We start from the raw sequence: 24,239 nt of genomic DNA on the forward strand, positions 1-24,239 counted from the left end.
TTGTTTATTTGTCTAAGTTTATTTTTATCTTATGGAGGAGAAAGAATCTAATACCGATGAGGGTCCTAAATTGAGAGAAGAAGCCGATTATCAAGATTTTTATCCTACGTTAAAGAAAGAGAATGATATACCTTTACTGATACGTGATAACAATATATGTGTTGACGATATTTATATCAATCAGGATATACAGAACTTGCAGTTCAACCAAGGCACTCCTTTAAAACAGCTGATTTCTAATGGGAAGATCACGGTAGAACCGATACTTGTTGATTCTGAAGGATCAGATTGTCATTATTGTAATATTGGTATTATGGATTTAGACGAGAATTTTGATAATAATATATCAAATCGTAACTCAGATAAGTATTATTCAGAGAATGATAAAGATCTAAACGATCCCTTCCAACACGCCGCGTATATAACTAAATTTGATAAAGAACCAGCTTTGCGTGATCGAGAAAATTTATCAGTTGTCAATAATTCAGTAAGCATCTATTTTAACAAAATGAAAAAACAACTTTATAAGATTGTACCGAACTTACAATATGTAAACACATATTATGATATGGATGAACAAGATGAATTATTTTTAAGATATTTAAAGAAGCAATATTTAAATTTTAATTTACAAATAGACAATTTACAATTTGAATTGTTTTTCACTATCCTTGAACTGGAGTATGCATTATTACAGTCGCACATAACAAAACCACCACCTCCTTCTCCTCTTGGTGATCAGTTATGTTCTATATGTGATGGGATAGAAACAGCAAATAATACAATTGTATTCTGTGATTACTGTAATATAGCAGTACATCAAGATTGTTATGGTATAATTTTTATTCCTCCAGGGCCTTGGCTTTGTAGAGTATGTTTGCAAAATAATATGAGTTCTCAACGACCTAGATGTATTGTTTGTCCTGGAATAGACGGGCCTATGAAACAAACTACATCAGGTAATTGGATACATGTTATCTGTGCAGTTTGGATCAATGAATTAAATTTTGGTAATTGGCATTATTTAGAACCTATTGAAGGTGTGGAAAGGATACCGAGTTTAAGATGGAAGTTGAGTTGTTTTATATGCAAACAAAAGATGGGTGCATGTATCCAATGTTCAACTAAAAATTGTTTTACTGCGTATCATGTAAGTTGTGCTAAAAGAGTAGGATTATATATGACCCCATTAAAGACAGGTTCTTTAGCTGAAATGGCGTTAGGTAACAACAATCAACTAATAAGTTTTTGTGATAAGCATTCTTCGACATCAGGACATGTTAGTCAAGGAAATTTTAATGGGTCTGAGATATGTAAGGCACGAGAACAGATATTTGAAGATATGGAGGGATATAGGGCAAAATTTCAAGATGAGATTATTGTTCCTCCACATATATTTGCAGATTATATATTTCAAGCAATAATATCTTTAAAAGTATTGCATGATGAAAGCAAAGCTCGTGAATTAAGCTTTATTATATGTAAATACTGGTCATTGAAAAGAGAATTTAACAAGGGTGCCCCTTTGGTACAAATTAACGATAATGTTATTCAGTATTCGTATAATTTGCTAAGTGACAATGAAATCATTGATAAAATTTCGTTTATTGATATTATACTGAAAGATTTAAATAGAATCGAAAAACTCACTAGATTGGTAGGCAAAAGAAACGAAAAGGAAATTGAATTATTTGAAAGTAGACAAAAGTTACAAAATTTGATTGAGAATACAAATCTTTTTATTATCAAGGAAAGGTTCATTAAAAAACTTGTTGGAAGTGATCCATTTAAAGTTGTGTCAAGATATTTAAAGGAAAATCGGTTGGATGAAACTTTTATGGAAAAATGTAAAAAATTTCAATTTAAAACGACATATGAACTTGAGGATGGGATGATGAAATTATTCCAGTATTTAAAGAATTTAAATGTTGTATCCAGAATCATATCGTCGTCAATCGATAAGTTAAAAGCTAACTATTACGAAGTGATATCTACCATTCGAGATAGTGATATTCATGGGTTATTAAATCAAGATTTTGTTATGGGTGATGGCATATATACATCAACCGTTGAGAGACCATGGAATGGGAAAGTATTGATGGAACAACAGGAATTAAGTGATGTTGAAGATTTAAAGGATACAGAATTAGAAAAATTTAACTCTTTGTGTTTTGATGGATTGTTATTATTAACATCGTCGTCATCATCATCGTCATCGTCATTATTATTCGATAATAATCGATCCAAAAAGATGATACAGTCATCAAGAAAGAAAATACGAGACGGGCCTGGTCGTAAATCAAGACGTAAACCGGGACTTAAGCCGAAAGGCAAGATAGATGTAAAACAAATAGAAGGATCCATTGAATCACAACGAGGTAGAGTGAGACATGTAGTTAGTAGTTCAGAGGGGTTGCGTAAAAAAACAGACAGTATTAAAAAGTGGCCTGGTAGAAAACCAAAAAGCACGAGTATATCATCTATTGCACCTGATACCAGAAGAAAGAAACTGGAACTAAAACCTAAACCTAGACGTGGGAAGAGGATGACTTGAGGGTATGTATAGATGTATATGAGTGTATTTTGGTTTGTACATACGTGTTTTATTATATATATCATTTACATTTCACTTGACTTATTTATATTGGTATATTTAGAAGGATCTTTGTGTATTTTTACCAAATAATGATAGGTTTCCTCCTAGTGAATAATAAGCCAAAAAAAAAAAAAAAGAAAAAAAAAAAAAGAAAAAACGGGAATGATAGTGTTAGCTTTGCATGGATCTTAATCTTAATCTTAATCGTAGTGTTTGTTTGTTTGTTTATATGTTTGTTTTTTCTGTGTTTATTCTCCTCTTCGGAGTCTTTTTGAAAAATCAAGAAAGATGTTGAAAATGACGCAATGACAATATCAGAAACCAGAATGAAAAAATAAAAAAAAAATAAAATAAAATAAAATAAAATAAGGAGTTAAAAAAGGGGAGGGTGTAAACAAAACAAAGAAAATCAACAAATTGAAAAGAAGAAAATGCACAATACAGAAGACATAAAAAAAACAAGGGTGTTTTTTTTTCTTTGACCGTTTTGTTTTCTTTTTTAATTTGCCAAAAAAAAAAAAAAAAAAAAAAAAAAAAAAAAAGAAAAAGAGAGAGAGAGAAAAGTAGAAGTATTTCATTTTCAGGGAGGGGAGATCCCTAACGTGGGATAGTTTTATTTTTCTCTCTCTCTCTTTTTTTTCCTCTTTTTTTTTACTGCTGTGTATACATAGTATAATTACGTAAAAGTATTTGCTAAGCTAAACAATTTCCTTTTCTTAATCCATGAGATCTGACTCACCTATATTTTTACTACACATATATATAGATAAAACAATATGCAGATATATCTGTTCTCGATAACTTAAAGATAGATAAACTTGAAATCACGGAATAGTTTTAAAAGAAAATTCACTAGGAATGTGAAATTGGTATTCGGATAAGCTAAGCTTCTTTTTTTTTGTTTTTGTTTTTGTCTTTGTTTTATCTCTTTCGCCTTTCTTCAACCCTGTTTTTTTTTCTTCTTTTCTTCTTCTCTTTAAACTGAATAATATGTTTGTTTACTTGAGTTCAGAAACCTAATCGTTTATTGATATGTATTAATCAAATGAAACCATGTTTCACAAAAGCTCGTTTTCTCCTATAACAAAAGTTTTCACTACTGTTAATTTGCCTGATAGAACAAAAAAATTGGTTAATCATGAAGAACATACAAATAAAAGATCTTTTAAAAAGAATATCAATTGGGATGAAATTTTTAATTTAAAGGGGAAAGACACTTTTGGATTAACAGGGAAACCAATCAAAATTGCATATGATGGAGTTCAAGGCCTGATGGCAATAGCCACAGATAACAGTAAATTGCATGTTTATGGACAAAGACAGATTGATTTTGTCTTCACCCTAACGAAAAATACTATAATAAAGTATATGGCTTTTGTAATGAATAAATTCATTTTTTTGGTCGATAGTTTAAATAGATTGATCACTCTTTCTTTGGAATCAAAAGAATTGTATAAAATGAGAGTACAACCCTTCTCAATCACCTGTATTGAAACTGATCCGGTAGTTTCATGGGTTCTTCTGGGATTGGCAGATGGTACTATACTGGTTTATGATGTCGTGGAAGATAGGATCTCCAATTACATGATAAATAATTTGCAAAAATTGGCAAATTTTGAGGATTCTAATGAAAATTCAGAAGTTGTTTGTATTAAATGGAATCCTAAAGATTTAGGTACTGTACTCATATCATATAAGAAACTTACCGTGTTATATTCACTAACTGAACAATCAGTAAAACAGACTTTTGTCTATCAAGTCCCACAAAATGTGCCAGGCAGTAATAATTCATCTAACCCAAAAAGAGTAAGAAGAGGACCCTCTGTTATCCAATCACTGTTTCATCCAAACTCACTCTTTGTACTCACAATACATGATGATAACTCTCTTGTGTTTTGGGATGTTAATACAGGGAAATTGATTCAAGCAAGAACTCTATTTGATGAAGATATTAATGTCCCAAGATCACCACAACAACAATCAACGACACAGGAGCATGCGTCGCCAAACCTCAAAGCCTTGTGGGTCTGTCAAAGTAAACCTGAATACACAACTTTGTTCATCTCTGATAGTTCGTCGTATCCTGATATAAATATTCAAAGCATTATCATGATCAATTTTGGTAGAACCCCTTTTTATTCCTTGACTTCTTATGAAAGCATAAGTCACTATTTCTCAAGAACCACTCAACAAACACTATTACCCATACAAAGTCAATTTCCAATAAAGGAACTCGTATCAATTGCTACAGAAACCCCCTTCTATGCCGGTAACCATAACCCTGAGATGATTTTAGTACTTTTGCAAAATGGTGAAATTGAGGCATTATCCTATCCTAAGACTCACTTTGTTAATGAAGGTCCTTTATTTCCTTATGGTATTAGTTGGATTTGGCCGCAGACCACCATCGTGAAGGCTGTGGATATAGATGAAAATACTTGGCAAAATTTGAGCAGTGTCACTACGCAATCGTTGGGAATTCTAGAAGGTGGTCGCTTAGTATCTAGTTCTGATTCAAGTAAGTGTCAAACTAACGATTACACATTACTAATTACCGGTCATTCAAATGGAATTGTTCGAATATGGAACACAAATTCTTCCCAATATGATTGTAAGACATTATTCGAAATGAATACTTCTAGGATATTGAATATTGGTATTAAAACTGCAATTAAACATATCTCATTTTCGCCTAAAAATTTAGAGATGGCATCAGCTACAGAAAATGGTGATATAGTTTTTTACAGATTTGAGGCAAATCAATATTATAGTGGACAAAAATTAACGATGGATCAAGACATGATTACAAAATTCAGAAGGTTTTCCTTAAGTGCTGTTGATTCATTTCTGGTTGACGTGAGAGAGAGAGCTTCGCCACGAAAAAAATATGGGTTTATGCCGCAGTTTGCTATCCATACCAGGCATGGACCGGTCACCTCATTGTATCTAAGTTCATTAAATATTCTGGTAGCTGCTTATCATGATGGATACCTGGTAGTTATAAATCTAATTACTGAAACAATTATTTATAATAAAAACATCAATGATATATTTTTATCACAAAGTAATTATGTGTCCTCAATCAATATATCTATTATGACATATGCTGACGAAGATTATTTGAGCACTCTGTTGATTTGTGGTACAGACTTAGGGCAAATGATGATCTTTAAAATTGTACCAGATGATGTAGATGAACTCAAAGTGACATTTATGAAAACTACTAGTATGTTGGTGCATAATAAAATAGAAGATATCCAAATCTTCGTTAATGAAAGTTTCAATTCACACAAGGACGAATCAACAATAGAATTGCGTAAATGTAATACCAAGGGGAAAATTATATTGATCAGTTGTCGAGAGGTATGTATAGTTTGTCCTGGTAAAGAACGAAAACGACTTTTTACTAAGTACTTTAACAATTCAATAATTTCGGGTCAACTCTGTTCCAATATGCCAATACCATTAAAAAAGAATAATTCTTTCTTCATAACCCTTAGCTTGAATAAGGAAATCAGGATATTTAGTTTACCCGATTTTTCACAAGTATCTAAGCTGGCTTTACCTGGATATATTTCCCAGGTTTTGAGTGGATGTATCACCGAAAAGGGTAATATTTTGGTTAAAGATGATACTTATCATTCAGTACTACTTTCTTTTTTTAGTAATGGAGGGGATTCTTCAAAAATTGGTATGGATAATATGGTGTTATACAATCCCAACCATGAGCATTTTAGTCGTCCTCAGGTAAATTCTTTACAATGGATGAGAGGTACTCATCATGTGACATTGAATGAGCTTAATAAGGTTTTTTCCACTGATCTATATCATGATTACTATAATCCAAGATTGCTTAAGAAGTTTGAGGAAGCAAATTATAAGCTGGGTAATCATATGGTTCAGGATGTTAAAACAACTACAATGCCAGTGCAAATTCCAAGAAGTAAAAGTTTATTTAGAACTGCCTCAAAGAAAGTGGGGCATAAATTTGAAGAAAAACTTGATGGTGTTTTAACACCAGTAGAAGACAAATTCAATACTGGCATAAAAAATACCCGTAGAAATGTCTTTAAGACAGCATTTTAGCTTTGAATATAAATATATAACATGTAATTATAGAGAAATAAATTTTAACTGCATTTATTGTAAATATTATATTATTTTTTTGTTTTTTTTTTCACAGTAGAATAAGTTTAGTTAAAAATATGGCACTATGTATTTTTTTTTCATTTAGTGTCGATAATCAATAAAATTGGTCATACTTTTTTACTAGATTTATTATATAATAACACAAATATATGATTAAAACTCTATTATAAAATATGATTGGGTTTCATTTAAAATTTATAAATCTTTTAATAAACGGGCAACGTCATCAATACCATCCTTATGGACTTCAGTTAATTTAACCTTAACAGCGTCAACAATGTTTTCACTGTCTACCAATTCACCATCATCATCAGCAAATTCAGGACCCAATCTCTTGATACGTAATTTACCTTCAGCATACTCTTCTTTACCTAAGATAACGGCTAATGAAGCACCACATTTTTCAGCAGCCTCAAATTGTTTTCTTGGGTTAACTTTTGATTTATAGACATATTCAGCTTCAATACCTGCGTTCCATAATTGTTTGGCAACTTTCATTCTTTCAGGTAAGAAACCAGTCCAATCCTTACCACCACCGAAGGCCATGACAATGACTTGTGTTGCAATAGGTTTGATTTTTTCAGTTAGGTGAGTTCTTTGTTTAATCAAGGAGAATAATCTTTCAACACCGAAGGAGACACCCACACATGGGATTTGAGCAGCCTTTTTACCAGAGGCTTGAGCAAACATGTTAACTAAATTGTCGTAACGACCACCAGCGGCAATAGAACCGACACCAACGTATTCAGAAGCATCATCAGAGGATTTAGCCTTCTTTTTCAATTCTTGAGCATTTTCAGGTGGGGCAGAGGCTTCAGTAATAGCTTCATAAATCAAACCGGTGTAGTAATCTAAACCTCTAGCTAGGGATAAGTCGAAGGAGATATACTTATTGATATCAAAAGACTCAACATAGTTCATTAAAGTTTTGATGTCATCCAATCCTTGTTTTGCCATTTCATTATTTATAATAGCTTCATCCTTAGACAACAAATCATAAACTTCTTGTAGAGTCCCATTCAATTTAACATATTCACCAATTTTATTTGCAGTTTCTTCAGATTGCCCCTTTTCGACGGTGATTTCCTTTTTAACTGCATCCCATGGTAATTTATCTAACTTATCAACGGCGGAAGAAATCTTTCTGACATCTTCTTTAGCGACACCAGAGATTTGGAAGATACCGTCAAGAATCTTTCTGTGATTTAGTTTGACTTTGAAATCTTTTATACCTAAAGAAGTTAAACCTTCAACAAGGATAGATAGGATTTCAGCGTCTGGGACCATGGATTCATAAGAACCGGCAAAATCAATATCACACTGATAAAATTCCCTCATTCTACCTTTAGTCATAGCAGGTTGATCTCTTCTGTAGACTTTGGCAATATGGTATCTTTTAATATTTTGAATATTATTCATTGCAACATATCTTGCAAATGGAACGGTCAAATCGTAACGTAAAGAGGATAATTCACCACCTTGATCTTCTAAATTGTAAATTAATTTAGAATCTTCACCATATTTTCCAGCTAAAATTTCACGCAATTCAAAAACTGGGGTGTCGATTGTGACGGCACCATGGCGTTTGAATAAACTAGAAAGTGTAGAGAAGATGGCCTCTCTAATAACCATATCGGAGTCAGCCCAATCTTTAGTGCCCTTTGGGGTCTTTAGAGAGACTTGTAATTTAGATTTCTTATCTTGTTTTTTGTCACCATTCTTCTTGGAATCTTTAACAGAGGTAGACAAGATTTCAGGATTAGTAATCTTTTGGGATTGTTCTGAAGACATTGTGAAATATTTGATAGTTCTTCGGAGAAATCTTGTTGGGATAGGTGACAGTAATGCTCTAGAGAGCATCTATAAAAGAGTAAAAGAAAAAAAGAGTAAAATAGAATATTAATATACAGGTATAGAGAGAGACTTTAATTGAAAAAATGTGTATAAGAAGGGATTAGAATCGTGAAGGTAGAATTAATAACAAGCACTATGTAAAAAAATGAATAGCAATATTAACAAAAATGAAATGTTTTCAAAGATTTTTAATATTCTGCTATCAACTGATATTATTTTCGAAACTGACATATTTTTTGGTAGATGGCCTCATCCATATTTCAAGATAAAAAACAAAAATATAAGATGAAAAAAATGTTGTCTCGAGGAATTTTTCATCAATTCCGCCAGCAGGAAAAGAAAAAAGAAACACAAGAAAAAAACAATTGAGATGACTAAAAATAAAAAAAAATAAAAAAAAAATAAGAAAAGCGTAAAATCATATAAAGATCACAACAAACGAAACAATCAAAACAGGTATACAGAAATAGAGAGCTTGATAACTTTAATAAGTCATCTTGTTGAGAATGAGCACCTTTATTCATTGGATATATAGTAAACATTCTCAATATTATATTAAGCAGATTTAGTATACAAAATTATAATAAAGTTCCTCACTTTTGTTTTTCTCTATATACAACATAGAAATAGTAATATACAAAGATTGCAAATAAGATAAAAATAATGCATGATGAAATCCTTGACTTTATATATGTTAACATTTAGCCATTTTCCTCTACGAACAGTAAGATATTTAATAAACAAACTCAACAACCTTTGGTGACCTCTCAACAATTATTACTCAACAATTTATCGTTTAGTGTCTGCTAAAATCTTATTGTTCTATCTATTTCATTACAGAACATTTTATTTCAACACATCTTATTTAAAATGTATACGTTAGTGAACTGATAACGAGGATGATATCGGATATATATATATATATATGTACTCCCTTTTTAATACTTTTGCTAAAATTATACAATTAGTACTGAAATATTAGCCTTAACTAATTCCTAATGTAGAATGAACAACTTTCACTATGAGAGCTAGAAGAAGATAAATATAAGGAATGTATAAATTGGTTTGATAACATTTCTATATGTAATTAGTAAATAAAAATAAAGTTTATCAGAATTTTCAACCAAACTACTTTTATTGTTTTTTTTTATATTTTGTTAAAGATGTTAAAAGTTCTTGTTGACATTTGTCAGTGAAGATACTAAAAAAAAAAATTGATTAATATTCTAAGCAACTAAAAACAAAAATAAGGAGCTAGAATATTAATCAGAAAAAAGAATAATATTAGATCAGAAGATAACTGTATATAACAATGTTTCTGGGTTTTTTAAAAAAAAGCTTTTATAAATTTTAGCTTGTTCTTAAAAGACAGTATTTCAATAGGTTTTAGTGCTTTATTTTTCTTCTAATGATCTTATTTTTATATATTTATTAATTATAATAGTCCAACATTTTTTTATTATTCCAGGGACTAATCGACTTGCATTTTATTTTTACTTGTACTTGCGTTCTTTATAGTGTAATACTCTATTACTTTAAACAAAAAAAAAATCATTATTTACATTTAAATTAATATATCTAAGAAATATGAATATGAATAATACAGACCTCAATCATAGAGAATGAAAGAAAGTTAATAAAAAAAAACACCCTAGTGTTGCTTGTTACACTAGTCCTGTTTTATTTAAGGATATATATATTTTTTCCATTTCTACAGAGTTTTATCATCCTAGTTATTGAGCATAAACAATGAATTATATACGAACATATACCAACATATATACTGAAAACCAAAAATATTAATGTTACTACATCTGATAGAAACCTTTTTATACAGAAAATTGCTTTTCTAAAATAATGAACAAAACAAGCAAAAAAAAAAACAACTCAAAAAGTCGGTAATGATTTTTTTTTTTAAAGATTCGTATTGGATAATAGAAAACTAATTGAGTTTTACTTTTTCTTTAGGCTCGAATGCATATTTTTGATATTGTATTTTTATACAAGATTCTTTGTTTTATTGTTACTTTTAAGGAAAACTTTCAGAATAAATGTGTCAATTTTAGATCAAACTGAAAGATAAACCATATAATTGCAATGAGAGGGAGGAAACAATCAACAATGTATTGTGATATACGTTTTATTTAGGAATTTTAAGAAAGTTACAAGAGAAAGAAACTATATTAGATTTAAATACCTAATCCAGTGCTGCTAATGAACAAGTGATAGATTTTAAATCTTTGGTATATTCTTATATAAGTCCAAAGGAAATCTTGCTTTTAAGTAATCATAAATATTAAGTATATATATATGCAATATACAAATATAAAAAGGAATTATATTTTAGCAAATAGCTTTTCTATTCCCTATCTACACACAATAATCTGAACCACAAGATTGTTCAACCATATTGCTATAATTATATACCGAAACTGAAATGATATTACTATCTCTACAATCTACTTTAACCGACATTATTCTTGCTTTTTTTGAACATATTATTTTGAACAGACCATTTGTTGAGGTTCTATTCAACACTATTTTTAATTACGTCCTCAACTATAATCTCAGAAAGTTACAGAACGTTTTAATTATTCGGAAAAACGCCTACGAAACGTCAAATTGTTTTCATTCCTGAACAAACAGAATATTGTTTGATAAAGACAGAGAAACTATATTAATTTTTTTTTTTCAAGCACTATAAAATTTACCAAATTTTATAAAATACGTCTAAAAAATAACTAAAATGCAAGCATCTTTTTATCTATTTCAACAATTATATACATTATTTTGTAATCATTATTCACTGTGTTTCTGAATTAATAACTAATATTATATTTACTATATTTAGGTTACTATAAGCATGATATTGATTTGTATAAGTATATTTTTTTATATAGAGGTTTGTTGAAAGAAAGAAGTAGCTACAATCTTCGGGTTCCTCAAAAAAATAAAATTGAAAATTTTCGAAGAAATTTAAAAAAACAAACCAAGAAACAAAAAGAACAGATATTGTAAAAAGTACAATTAGATTAAAAAAGAACAGGACTTTCCACACAAAAAAAGATACTATTACTCACTTGGTTTATTTTATCAAAGGTTTTAGGCATATCAAAAGATATTTACGTTAAGAATTAAAAAACAAAATTATTAAGAACCTTCAATAGGGTGATATATTATATCATAGTGATAATAATAAATAAGAATAAAAACAAAAAAAAAGATGCCCTCTGAAAAGAAATGTATAGTAATATCTATTGGTTCTCATTCTACAATTGTAGGTTTCAGCGATAGGGAACTTCCAACCTGTATTTTACCATCAACCTATATGCAAAATAAAAACAATTTAAATGAGTACATTTTTGATAAGTATGAAATGTTACAACTTTCCTCATCTAGAAACAGTACTGCATCTAAAGATGATTATGAGGTGTTTACCTTGGTAAATGAAAATGAGATACCATATAATTGGACTGCTTTAGAAAAACAATGGGATTATATATTTAAACAAAAATTGCAATGTGATCCAAAAGAATATCCAATGGTAATTTCTATTCCTATGATATCAAAAACTACCCAATTAAGAATTTTAATGGAAAAGTATATGGAATTAGCATTTGAAAAATTTGATGTTCCAATAATACAGTTTTTGTTAGAACCCTTAGCTACCACATTATCCATGGGCAAGAAAAATGCATTAGTTATTGATATCGGTTTTAATGGATGTAAAATAACACCTGTTATTGATGGGATTGTAGTTAAGAATGGTGTCACTAAAAATAAATATGGTGGAGCATTTTTGGATTATGTTATTAGTAAATTCCTAGATCAAAAAGTTAAGAATTCTAATGAAAATATAAACACAAATTTAGAACCCAAAGAGAAGACTCCAATCGAGATTTGGTGGGAATCAAATACTTGTATCCAAGATTTTAAAATGACAATGTTACAAGTATGTGATAAAGATTTACAGGACTTAGAGAGATATTATAGAGAACAAGAACAAATGTATTTAAAGCAACAAGAACAAATGAAACAACTTGGTGGGACAGGAATTGTTACAGGTACTGTGCCAGCATTCAATAGTAATATAATCAATATGACAAATAATCCATTAACACAAAATAAAAATTACTTGTATAAACCACTTAATAAGACTTTGAAATTGACTCAAAAAGATATATTAAGTATTAGTGAGTACCTTTTTAAGCCTAATTTATTTTCTGAGACATTTCCACAAGATGATGGATTGAGTGAAATTGTTAGTAAGTGTGTCAAGAAGACTGCTGCAACCATATGTAATAGTACAAATAATAATATTGATGGTGATAATACCAATACTGATAAAAGTGGTGAGATTAGTAGTAATAGTCACAAAAATACTAGTGCAAATCCTAACAACACTATGATAAGGACTATTGGGTCATCATTAATCATACCTCCTAAGCCAACATCTGATGGCACTAACAGTAACAGAAATAGTGGATTAAATAGGTTTGACAACAATATCAATTTCCTTGATGGATTCCCATCTTCAATCCAAATGGGCAATAACGGAAATTCTGTAACTACCACTCCAGAACATATTTATTCATCTCTATTAACCAATGTTATCATAACAGGGTCAACCTCATTAATTAATGGTATGGAACAACGTATAATTCAGGAATTATCAATTAGATTCCCACAATATAAATTAATTACTTTTGCTAATCAATATACGATGGACAGACAGTTACAAGGGTGGATTAGTTGTTGTACCATGGCAAATTTACCAACCTGGGAATTAGGTAGATGGTATTCACAAGAAGAATGGATATCCGCCCAAAACTCTTTAAACACTAATGAAGAATCTGTTCAAACATAATTTTTTTTCTATTATTTTGATAGTACTATTCTGGTATTATAGTTATAAGAAAAAACAACAATATATAGAAAGAGAAGTAAAAGTATTAACAATAATACCATACTATATGGGACAATCCCAATATGTGTTTATTAAGGACTATTTCCTCCTATCTGCAGAAAATTATAATATCAATAAAAAAACAGTACTACAACATACAAAGATGTCAAATAGGGAGGGGAAAAAGATAAGCTAAATAGAATTCACATGTTAATATATAGTATGTCAGTGATTACCTCGGCATTTTAAAAGAATAGATTGAAACATTTACGAAAGTTAGATACAACTAAACTAATAGAATCTCATATTTAGAGAATTACAGGCGGTGGCAACAACGTCTGACCAACAAAACATCCATTAATGTATGTTTATGTACAGTTATGTATATAAAAATACAATCTTCTTTATTTTGATTTTTTTTTTCTTTTTTCAGATTTCAATCTAAAATATTTTTCTCGTAATGTGCAAAATACAAAGAAGTTACACGGTTGTCGGGTTGTTTTTCCTTTTTATACAGTACCTTCAAATATGTAAATAATTTAATGCAGAAGCCGTATTCCATTATTTATTGGCAAGACGTTTTTTTACTTCCTTTTATATTTGTCTTTAAACCATTTACTACAAATTCATAAGTTTTGCCATACCTCATGGGGAATGTTACCCCGTTGAGCTATTTGATAGTTCTTTTGTGAAATCTTAACTGTTTTGATACATATTGAAAAGCAAGCGAAATACAGTAAAATAAGTGGGAGAAAGGATCAATTTTGTACTCCACGAGTCGTAATGTATAAACACGAACAAATTCTTATCAAAAGGGGGGAAACAAGCAAAATGAAGAGGTGGTACCATCAAACTTGTAAAATTATATTACCTTAACACATATTCCAGTAATATTAGAATAATAATAGTAGTGATCATAATAACAACGATGCACAAGTCTCCACACCCTCAAATATGTTGATAAAGTGATAACATTTTATTTTACAATGTTATTAAAATCTGTCTCTTTCTGCTTTCCCACTTTTTGCTAATTGAATATTTTTTTGTATTAAATTTTTGATTTGAGTGATTTTTTCTTTTTTCCAACTCAATAATCTTCCTTCTAAATATCATGGAAAAGGACTTGATGGTAAAATAATGACGATTTCAATAATAATGAGAGTAAAAATAATAGTGTGACATGAGGAAACAAGAAAACAACACCAAAAGCAGAGGAAATACAATAGTTATGCCTCAGAAATGATGTAGAGGGCCTTGCTGTTTGTTGTTTTACTCGAAAAGGAAACCACACCGTGAATTAAAGACCGATTATGATGAAGGTACGATTGTTCAAGCATTGCTTGTCCTTTTTCTTTTAAAAGACAGGAAAAAAGCAAAGCAAAAAAAAAAAACAAAAACAAAAAAAAACTAAAAAGTAACTACATCTGCAATTAAACGGTGTATGGGTGTAATTAGCCCGTACCACTGGAAAAAAAAAAAAAAAAAAAACAGTAAAACAAACATAATAACAATATCAATAACAGAGTCACCATAATTGTCCGTTTGTTTATGTTTACATTTTTGATAACGATGTGAATAATGGCAAGAATTTTCTTATCTATTAGATAAGGCCAAAATTTCCCTTTTGCAAATTTTGTTTGTCTAAGGAAAAAAAGGAAAAAGAAAAAAAAACGACAGAGCGATGAAAATAGCATTGTGTTGAAGGTAAATGTAAAAGAAAAAAAGGATGAGGGAGAGTTAAAAATAATATTAATTTATTTGTGGGATAATCGGAAAAGCCACTTGTTTCCTTATCAATACATAATAATAAAATAATGTAGAGTCGAAAAATTTGATCATCATTGGCAGTCTTCCCTTAAAGTTTTTCACACAAAAAAGGCTTGTAAAAAATGTACCTTTAGAGAAACATCTTTTAAAATTTTATTCGAGCCCTACTGTAATTTAACCTCCATCTATTTTTTTTGCTTAAACCCTAATCAGGTTCGTTCCAACAAAACAATAAAGTTGGTAAGTAATCATATAAACACTATGAAATTTACAAAGATAAGATTGCACCGAAGTTACTACTAACTCTATTTTTTAAGTACACACAAGTCGTTGGTATCAATGTGAGGTTTACACCTTGCTACTGTTGCAAAGTTTCCTTATTCTCACACACTTGCTAAATATTCAATAAAAATAAACTTCAAGAAAAAAATATATATGCAAAAGACACGTGAACGTCTTTTGCTAACCCTAACTCCAAGCAACAGTGTATATTGGAAAAATGTAAAATAATTATGTTTCGCCCGATCTTTTTTGGGGCCGGTATTATACATGCGTGCATTTTCTACCTTTTAATTTTTTGTCCCTACTTTTTGTTTTCTTTTTCCAGAAGACCGCCGTTTTTCCAACTTCGTGATAATGATGATGGATGAATGGATGGATGATTCATCTGGAAATTTTCCTTTCACTACAGTTTTCTAATAATAATAATAACAATAATAACAATAACAATAATAATAGTGTTATCGAGACTCTTTTTTATTTTTTTTGTTTTTCTTATTTTTATTTTTAGTAAAAAGAAAAGAAAAAAGGAAAAAAGAAAGAAAATAAATTGGGAATTGATATTGTCTATGCTGTTATTGCACTTTCTAATTCTTAGAATTTAAAGAATCATTTCTAAAGTCATATATATAAAGGTAGTTGAGTCTGTGACTTTGATGTTAGCTTAGAGGCATTTCTTTCTTTTTCCTGCTATCCTTTTCTACCCCAAACGGAAGTCCCCCAAGAAGAAAACGTTAAGTTTATTCCTCATTAAACTTTTGCTTTTATAGATTATTAGCATTTACTCTCTCTTTCCTCCTTTTTGTTTTTTAATCAATCTTTTTTTCTTTTTTCTAACACATACACAGTAGCAATGTCTGAAGAAAACACTCATATTGAAAAGACTATTATTTTACAAAAATATTTAGATTTAGACCAACGAGGTGCTATCATCGCCGAATATGTTTGGATCGATGGTACTGGTAACTTACGTTCTAAAGGTAGAACTTTGAGAAAGAAGATCACTTCTGTTGATCAATTACCAGAATGGAACTTTGATGGTTCCTCCACTAACCAAGCCCCGGGTCATGACTCTGATGTTTACTTAAAACCTGTTGCTTTCTACCCAGACCCATTTAGAAGAGGTGACAATATCGTCGTCCTTGCCGAATGTTTCAACAACGACGGTACTCCAAACAAGTTCAACCACAGGCATGAAGCTGCTAAGTTATTCAAGGCTCACAAGGACGAAGAAATCTGGTTTGGTTTAGAACAAGAATACACTCTTTTCGACTCCTATGACAACGTCTATGGTTGGCCAAAGGGTGGTTTCCCAGCTCCACAAGGTCCTTACTACTGTGGTGTTGGTGCTGGTAAGGTTTACGCTCGTGATGTTATTGAAGCTCACTACAGAGCCTGTCTATATGCTGGTATTAACATCTCTGGTATTAATGCGGAAGTTATGCCATCTCAATGGGAGTTTCAAGTTGGTCCATGTACCGGTATTGACATGGGTGATCAATTATGGATGGCAAGATACTTCTTACACAGGACTGCTGAAGAATTTGGTGTTAAGATTTCTTTCCATCCAAAACCATTAAAGGGTGACTGGAATGGTGCTGGTTGCCATACCAATGTCTCTACTAAGAACATGAGATTGCCAGGTGGTATGAAGTATATTGAAGAAGCTATCGAAAAACTATCAAAGAGACATGACGAACATATCAAGTTATATGGTGCTGATAACGATCAAAGATTAACTGGTAGACACGAGACCGCTTCTATGTCTACTTTTTCAGCCGGTGTTGCTAACAGAGGTGCCTCTATAAGAATTCCAAGATCTGTTGCCAAGGAAGGTTACGGTTACTTCGAAGATCGTAGACCAGCTTCTAACATCGATCCATATTTGGTTACTGGTATCATGTGTGAAACTATTTGTGGCGCTATTGAAAATGCTGACATGTGCAAGGAATTTGAAAGAGAATTCTCCTGAAGTTATAAACATTCCTTTTTTCCTATTTTTTTGATGTGAAAACCAAGAAAAAATAACGAATACAGAATGACAATCCAATGATAAACACTATAGATCTTAACATCGAGAAAACTGAGATTTGTTTTTTTTGTTGTTATTTTTATATCTTTAATTCTATTTTGTAATGATGATAAACTTAATTCCTAAATTTCTTCTTTAATGACTGTGCCTTAGCATAACTGCGAGAGTATTGCGATTCTATCATATTTATTTATTTATTTTATTTATTTAATAATGTGTAATTTATGTGTAGTATAATAGTCTTTTCAAAATATAATAACGAATATATTTTTTTGTTAGCTATGCTACAATTTTTGCTTTGTACTCTTATTGTGAAGACTCATCGATATGAATGGCTGATGGAACTGAACATGACTTCCAAATACAATATCAATAGTATTGTATTATTTAATGTAAAAGAGTAAAAGAAGAGTCTTTCTTTGTTGTTCGTTTTTAACGAGTCATATAGATAATTTACTGTAGTAGTATATAGCTATAGAAAAGTGGTGACATGGGGAAGGGGATACACATCTTCTCAGAAAAAAAAAACAACCATTTTTCACAGAAACTTATAGATAGTGAAAAATATATATATCATTATAAACGGGCTTAAATAAAAATATTTTAAGGTGGTCTTTTTCCCGTTCCTCTATTTTTTTACTATCTTAGAAAAATGAAAATTACCTGTAAAATAATGTTATCACTTATTTGCTAGATAGATTAATAGGAAGAGGCATTATCGTCAATTTTTTATTAATTATGATGGCATCAAAGTAACTTTGAAACATATTCTCGAACTTCCTTCATTTATCTGTTTATAACTGTACAAATAACCAGCCTCTATTCATAAAATGAGTGAACCTGTTCAGATTTTGTTAGATAGTACGCATTTTATGGAGATTCGTAATGCATTACGTTCTCGTTCTGTTGCATGGGATGCATTGACTAGATCGTCTGAATTAAGTGAATTAGATGCTTCAATAGCTAAAAAATTGGAAACTTTGCTGATTAAAAATATAAATGGACATGATAAAGAGTTGAGGAATCTACGTATCGATGGCACATGGATTGAACCTTTGATTCATTTGTTATCAACTTCAGAGAACAGTGATTCTATTAAGTCTGTTCAAAATTTGATATCAGAATTATTAACATCTGATAAATATACAATTGCACAAGATACAATCAAATATTTCCAAATGAATCCTGACCAATTAGTCAAGCTTTATGATATCTCATTTAAAGAAAACGACGATTTACAAACTATTTTAATTTCTTCATTTAATATTGTGTCATTATTGAATCAAGTTCAATTGGTTAACGTATCTTTAGTAGAAAAGCTGATTAACAACGATCGTTTCATTTCAATTTTACAAAATACAAGTCAAATGGATGCTTGTTATGTTTGCATTAGACTTGTACAAGAATTATGCACTGTCAAAGAATATAGAAGTATACTATGGGAAAATAATAAACGATTTATACCTACAGTGTTTAAGATTATTTCCAAGAATTTAAATTCTCAAAAAAATTACAACAGTACTAATAATAATGCATATTCTAGTAGTCAGCAAGAAAGACCAATTTTTGTCAATACTAATACTAATAATTTGGGTATTCAATTACAATACTATTCATTATTATTAATTTGGTTATTGACTTTTGATACAAGGATTGCTTCTGATATGGAAAAACAATATTTGAACAATTTTTTGAATTTATTCCAATTGATTAGAATCACTATAAAGGAAAAGATTTCAAGACTGTGTATAGCCATAATATTACAGTGCTGTTCCAAAGAGATAAAAGGTCATAAAACATTTATCAAAGATTTAATTTTATTAGGAAACGGCATCCCTACTTTAAATAGTTTGAGTGAAAGAAAGTACTCTGATGAAGAATTAAGATCTGACATCACCACTTTAAAGACACTTTTAGAAGAGGAATACAAGGAATTAACATCTTTTGACGAATATTTGGCAGAAATCAACTCTAAACTTATCTGTTGGTCTCCACCACATGTCGACAACTCCTTTTGGTGTGATAATATTGACAGATTTAAGCAGGACAATTGGAAATTATTTAAGAAATTGATTGAATTATTAATTGAATTTAAAGATTCAAATGAACCTAATGATAAGATTGTAATTCAGGTGTTGTTGAATGATATCACCCATGTAATTGAATTATTACCGGAAGAAAGTGTAAACATATTAAATAAATTAAACGGAAAGGTTGTTATCATGGAATTATTAAATCATAGTGATTCTAGAATAAAGTTTGAAGCCTTAAAGGCTACCCAATCTGTTATTGGATATACATTCAAATAGATAAATATTCTAAAGACAAAATAAACAGAACTTTTCACTCATGGTAATTGTATATAAAGAGAAAAGACAACAATGGTACAGAATAAGAGTAACTACTAACAATTATGAGTAAAAATTACATATATATATATATAATGAATATTGTTTAGTGTAAAGGAGATATATATTACTCCTATTGAATTAAAGAAAAGAAAAGTCTACACCCATACATTTTTCTTTACTAAATTTTAAAGCTCTTTTTTCAAATGCTCCATATTATTAAACATATTTTTAACAGAAGTATCTCGAGAACTTTTCTTTTTAGCTTTATTAGAATAACAGCCGTAAGTTGTTCCAATTTTCTTCAGCCGGAAATTATTTTTTCGGTATGAGTCGAAAACCTTATACTGGTATAAGTAATTTTATAGCTGTTTAAAATCAATTGATATGCAGTGTGATGTTAAATTTAGCATCTTTTTTTTTTTCGTTGGTTGTCGTATAAAAAATATAGTTCATGGTTATTTGCTTAACGTAATTTCAATAGTTCATCACACTTGTTCAAATAGGAAAATAAAGACATAGCCAACTCTAAGCACATTAATGATAAGATTGTTTTCAAATACATCAGTTCCAGAACGATAAGTATCGATATTCTGAAGAAAAGAAAAGAAAAAAAGCCACATTTTGGCATTGTCAAGTTAAAGTTATATACGTCATGTTAAAAGAATAATGGTCACTACTATTTCTGTTTCGAAAAATATCCTAATTTTTATCTTCCATTACTCCATATTTAACACGTTGGGGAGGTAGGCCATAGAAGATGATTATGTTCTGTCTTTTGTATTTTGTCCCAGACTATTTAACTAAGAAATTTTCCAGACCTCCAAGCTAAAGTAACAATAAGAACAAATTAACGCTAATTGGAAGGTTCAACAAAGAGACAATTTCAATAAAAACATGATAACGTGTATCACAGTAGTGTACATGTGTACATAGTAACACAATACTTGTAAAAAATTACGCTGAGCTCAATTGTAAAAAAACTGTATTATTTCTCTGCCTTATTTTTGACCTTTTACTAAAATAGGGCTATATTTGGAATACTGAACGTATTATTTTCGTAAAATAAACCATTGAAATTTAAGCTCTACAACAACTCTTAAAATAAAAAAAATAACCAAGCAAATTGAATGTCCCACAAATTTCATTTTTAGGGATGATAGAAATCTCTAATAGTTACTATCTTCCTCATCCAATTTATTTCAGTTTTTAGTATAATCTTATTGTCAATTTGTTTAAATTAAGGTGTATTGAATCATCTGCTAAAGTAAAAACTTTGGTTCGTTTAGTAATCAAACTGTTCTGATTTGAGTTTTGGTTTTTTGTAAAACTTCATGACGTCTTAGCATCATGAAATCAACACATTGTACATTTCATGACATAGCTTTCTAAATTGTTCAATACATTACATATCTTTGTTACAGGGGAGGGGGCGCAGAGGGTCATAAATAATATTATGTCATCAAAATGCTCTTCTATTTTTTTCTTTGTCTTTCCTCCGTTTTCTATTGTGTACAGCCGTTCTCGAAAATTATTTTGAATGACCAGTTCTATTGTTTTTTTTTGTCATTTTGCGATGACCCGTGGGTAAATTTTAAATGTTATCTTGTCGTTAGTGGTGTTCCCTTAAAGTTTTTCACACAAAAAAAAGCTTGTAAAAAATGTACCTTTAGAGAAACATCTTTTAAAATTTTATTCGAGCCCTACTGTAATTTAACCTCCATCTATTTTTTTTGCTTAAACCCTAATCAGGTTCGTTCCAACAAAACAATATAGTTGGTAAGTAATCATATAAACACTATGAAATTTACAAAGATAAGATGGCACCAAAGTTACTACTAACTCTATTTTTTAAGTACACACAAGTCGTTAGTATCAATGTGAGGTTTACACCTTGCTACTGTTGCAAAGTTTCCTTATTCTCACACACTTGCTAAATATTCAATAAAAATAAACTTCAAGAAAAAAATATATATGCAAAAGACGCGTGAACGTCTTTTGCTAACCCTAACTCCAAGCAACAGTGTATATTGGAAAAATGTAAAATAATTATGTTTCGCCCGATCTTTTTTGGGGCCGGTATTATACATGCGTGCATTTTCTACCTTTTAATTTTTTGCCCCTACTTTTTGTTTTCTTTTTCCAGAAGACCGCCGTTTTTCCGACCTCACCTGTAGGCAGTTGTTAACATGTGTAATTCTTCTCTTTTTCTTTTTTTTTTATTTTCTCACCCTTAATTTCTATATCTATGTCATTCATAAAATAATATGTGTGTAATTACTAAAAGGTTTATTTCTATTTAATAGAAATATATAAAAGGAAGAGATTTATTAATATTGTGACAATCTTACTTTTTGTCTTCACAACTTTGTTCTTTTACATTTGTACTAAATATCTTAAAAGAAAAAAAGACCAATCAAATAGATAATTAATTCTAAGCACAATAAAAGAGCTTATATTAGTTATTGATAGTATCATATTTTTCAATTACATTTTTCGAGTTACAAATTTTGCCGTATAAACAAACAAAGCAACAAATAAGCATGCATTTCTTAGCTTTATTACCAGAATCTAGTAATAATCAACCATTTGTCATTCCAAATCTATCGCCTGTTTCCCGTCCATCATCAAGAAAAAACTCAGATGCAAGTGTTACTGATTTAGACCCATTAGAAAAGTCATTTTTGATAAATGCCATAAATAGTAATAAAATTGGGGAACAAGACACTCAAAAAGAAAGAAGAAATTCATTGACATTACTTTAAATTATCAGATTTAATAAAAAGTGAGATATCTTATTGAAGGATGTTTTATCTTTTTTTTGGCTGTTCTATTATATGCATATTTGCAGTTGTGCATGTGTGTTCCAACAGAATATGATAGTTGCATCATTCTCCTAATTAACTAGAAAAAGAAGGGGAGAGTTTTTTTAATATTCAATATATGCATGGTTTTAGTTTAATTTCTTTTTTATTTTTTGTAATATTCGTCATTTTACATGTCTTTTTAGTTGTATTCTGTTGGGTGGTTGAACAGTTTTTGATAGCAGTGTATTATAACTAGGAATTTTTCACGCACTTATTGTATTATTCTTTTTCATTGTGTACCATTGCTTTTGTGTATTCATGAATGTGTGTATATACTTCTATCTGTATAAGTTATAATACATAAAAATAAAGGTAAAGAAATCGAACAAGCATTTGTTTTTTGTTAATTAAAATAGTTATTTGGTACGCTAGTGTGTCTATAAAAAAGTGTGCAGTTGTTGATAATTATGCATATATACATATATATATATCAATGTTTTGAATAATAATAATATATATGTTTTATATTCAAATAGAGAAATATAAAGATAAAAGAGAGGTATTCAACAATTACATTCAGTAGTTTTACGAAATATCGACATTATAATGCGATTATTACTTATTTTTTTGCCGTTTTTATTATTTCAACCCAGCTGTTTTTCTTCAATTTCAAGTGTTACTTTATTGAACTTAATATCATTTGATGATAACTCTTCCTTAGTAAATAAATTATAGCAATCAAATTCATTTTTACCTAGTTTAAGATTCATTTTATTATGAATATGACAACCCCACCACTTTAATATGAATTTATTCGAACATGTTGGAATAGGATTGGTTTCCAATATTTCGTTAAACATGTCAGAACCATGAAGACTATTACAGTTTGGATATAAATCACTAAATAATTGTAGAAATTTATCTAACTTATCACATTCCTTTTTATTCTGTGTTACCTTATAATCCATAGATATATCTATATTATTAATTATTTCATGAAATTGTAACCAAGCGTAATTGCCTATTTCTTTCATCATTGTATTCTCATAAATTGCTTTGTCATTGTAATATTCATTAAATGGAGGCTCATTATTTATTATTATATTTTTGTCTCGTATTAAATTGAATGAATTAGAGTATGATATGCTAATGTCTGAAAAATATATCCAAAGTGATAGCAATAACAATATCGTTATGATCCTTATAACGTTATATCTATTAAATATTTTCACATTCATATTTTTTTTGTTCTTCCTCTCTGTTCCTTTTCTATATTTCTAGATCTTGTTAATACTTTCATCTTACAACACTAATTGCAATAAATTCATTGATCTTTTTAAATGGTTCGTGTCTTTTTTTTCTTATCGAGAAAAAGAAAAGAAAAATAAACTAAAATATGTTTGTAGGGAAACTAAAAATTCTCTATCTTCAGACTGTCATAAAAGTATGATACATATAGAATAGTACTACTAGTGTATGGACATATATGTAAAGCTACATA

At 29.7% G+C, this 24,239-nt stretch overlaps 8 protein-coding genes across 8 annotated transcripts; 6 read left to right on the plus strand and 2 right to left on the minus strand.

Annotated features, from left to right (window-relative positions):
- Positions 1–31: 31 nt before the first annotated feature.
- NTO1 (Nto1p) lies at positions 32–2,554 on the plus strand (the record flags this gene model as incomplete). Its single annotated transcript, XM_064860846.1, has 1 exon — positions 32–2,554. One exon carries the CDS (start codon positions 32–34, stop codon positions 2,552–2,554), a length of 2,523 nt encoding a protein of 840 aa, XP_064717863.1.
- A 1,095-nt stretch (positions 2,555–3,649) lies between these two features.
- SRO7 (Rab GTPase-binding protein SRO7) lies at positions 3,650–6,682 on the plus strand (the record flags this gene model as incomplete). Its single annotated transcript, XM_064860847.1, has 1 exon — positions 3,650–6,682. The coding sequence occupies one exon, from the start codon at positions 3,650–3,652 to the stop codon at positions 6,680–6,682; it is 3,033 nt and encodes a 1,010-aa protein (XP_064717864.1).
- A 258-nt stretch (positions 6,683–6,940) lies between these two features.
- Positions 6,941–8,605, minus strand: HTS1 (histidine--tRNA ligase; the record flags this gene model as incomplete). Its single annotated transcript, XM_064860848.1, has 1 exon — positions 6,941–8,605. One exon carries the CDS (start codon positions 8,603–8,605, stop codon positions 6,941–6,943), a length of 1,665 nt encoding a protein of 554 aa, XP_064717865.1.
- A 3,217-nt stretch (positions 8,606–11,822) lies between these two features.
- ARP7 (Arp7p) lies at positions 11,823–13,466 on the plus strand (the record flags this gene model as incomplete). Its single annotated transcript, XM_064860849.1, has 1 exon — positions 11,823–13,466. The coding sequence occupies one exon, from the start codon at positions 11,823–11,825 to the stop codon at positions 13,464–13,466; it is 1,644 nt and encodes a 547-aa protein (XP_064717866.1).
- A 2,938-nt stretch (positions 13,467–16,404) lies between these two features.
- Positions 16,405–17,523, plus strand: GLN1 (glutamate--ammonia ligase; the record flags this gene model as incomplete). The annotated part of the gene is made up of 1 exon (XM_064860850.1): positions 16,405–17,523. One exon carries the CDS (start codon positions 16,405–16,407, stop codon positions 17,521–17,523), a length of 1,119 nt encoding a protein of 372 aa, XP_064717867.1.
- Positions 17,524–18,413: 890 nt separating this feature from the next.
- Positions 18,414–19,892, plus strand: VMA13 (H(+)-transporting V1 sector ATPase subunit H; the record flags this gene model as incomplete). The annotated part of the gene is made up of 1 exon (XM_064860851.1): positions 18,414–19,892. The coding sequence occupies one exon, from the start codon at positions 18,414–18,416 to the stop codon at positions 19,890–19,892; it is 1,479 nt and encodes a 492-aa protein (XP_064717868.1).
- Positions 19,893–22,474: 2,582 nt separating this feature from the next.
- SPO24 (Spo24p) lies at positions 22,475–22,696 on the plus strand (the record flags this gene model as incomplete). The annotated part of the gene is made up of 1 exon (XM_064860852.1): positions 22,475–22,696. One exon carries the CDS (start codon positions 22,475–22,477, stop codon positions 22,694–22,696), a length of 222 nt encoding a protein of 73 aa, XP_064717869.1.
- A 686-nt stretch (positions 22,697–23,382) lies between these two features.
- Positions 23,383–23,976, minus strand: ERV2 (flavin-linked sulfhydryl oxidase; the record flags this gene model as incomplete). The annotated part of the gene is made up of 1 exon (XM_064860853.1): positions 23,383–23,976. The coding sequence occupies one exon, from the start codon at positions 23,974–23,976 to the stop codon at positions 23,383–23,385; it is 594 nt and encodes a 197-aa protein (XP_064717870.1).
- Between the last annotated feature and the right edge of the window lie 263 nt (positions 23,977–24,239).

The sequence above is a fragment of the Arxiozyma heterogenica genome, assembly GCF_036370985.1.
Source record: "Arxiozyma heterogenica strain weizmannii chromosome Unknown scaffold_5, whole genome shotgun sequence".
Taxonomy (NCBI): domain Eukaryota; kingdom Fungi; phylum Ascomycota; class Saccharomycetes; order Saccharomycetales; family Saccharomycetaceae; genus Arxiozyma; species Arxiozyma heterogenica.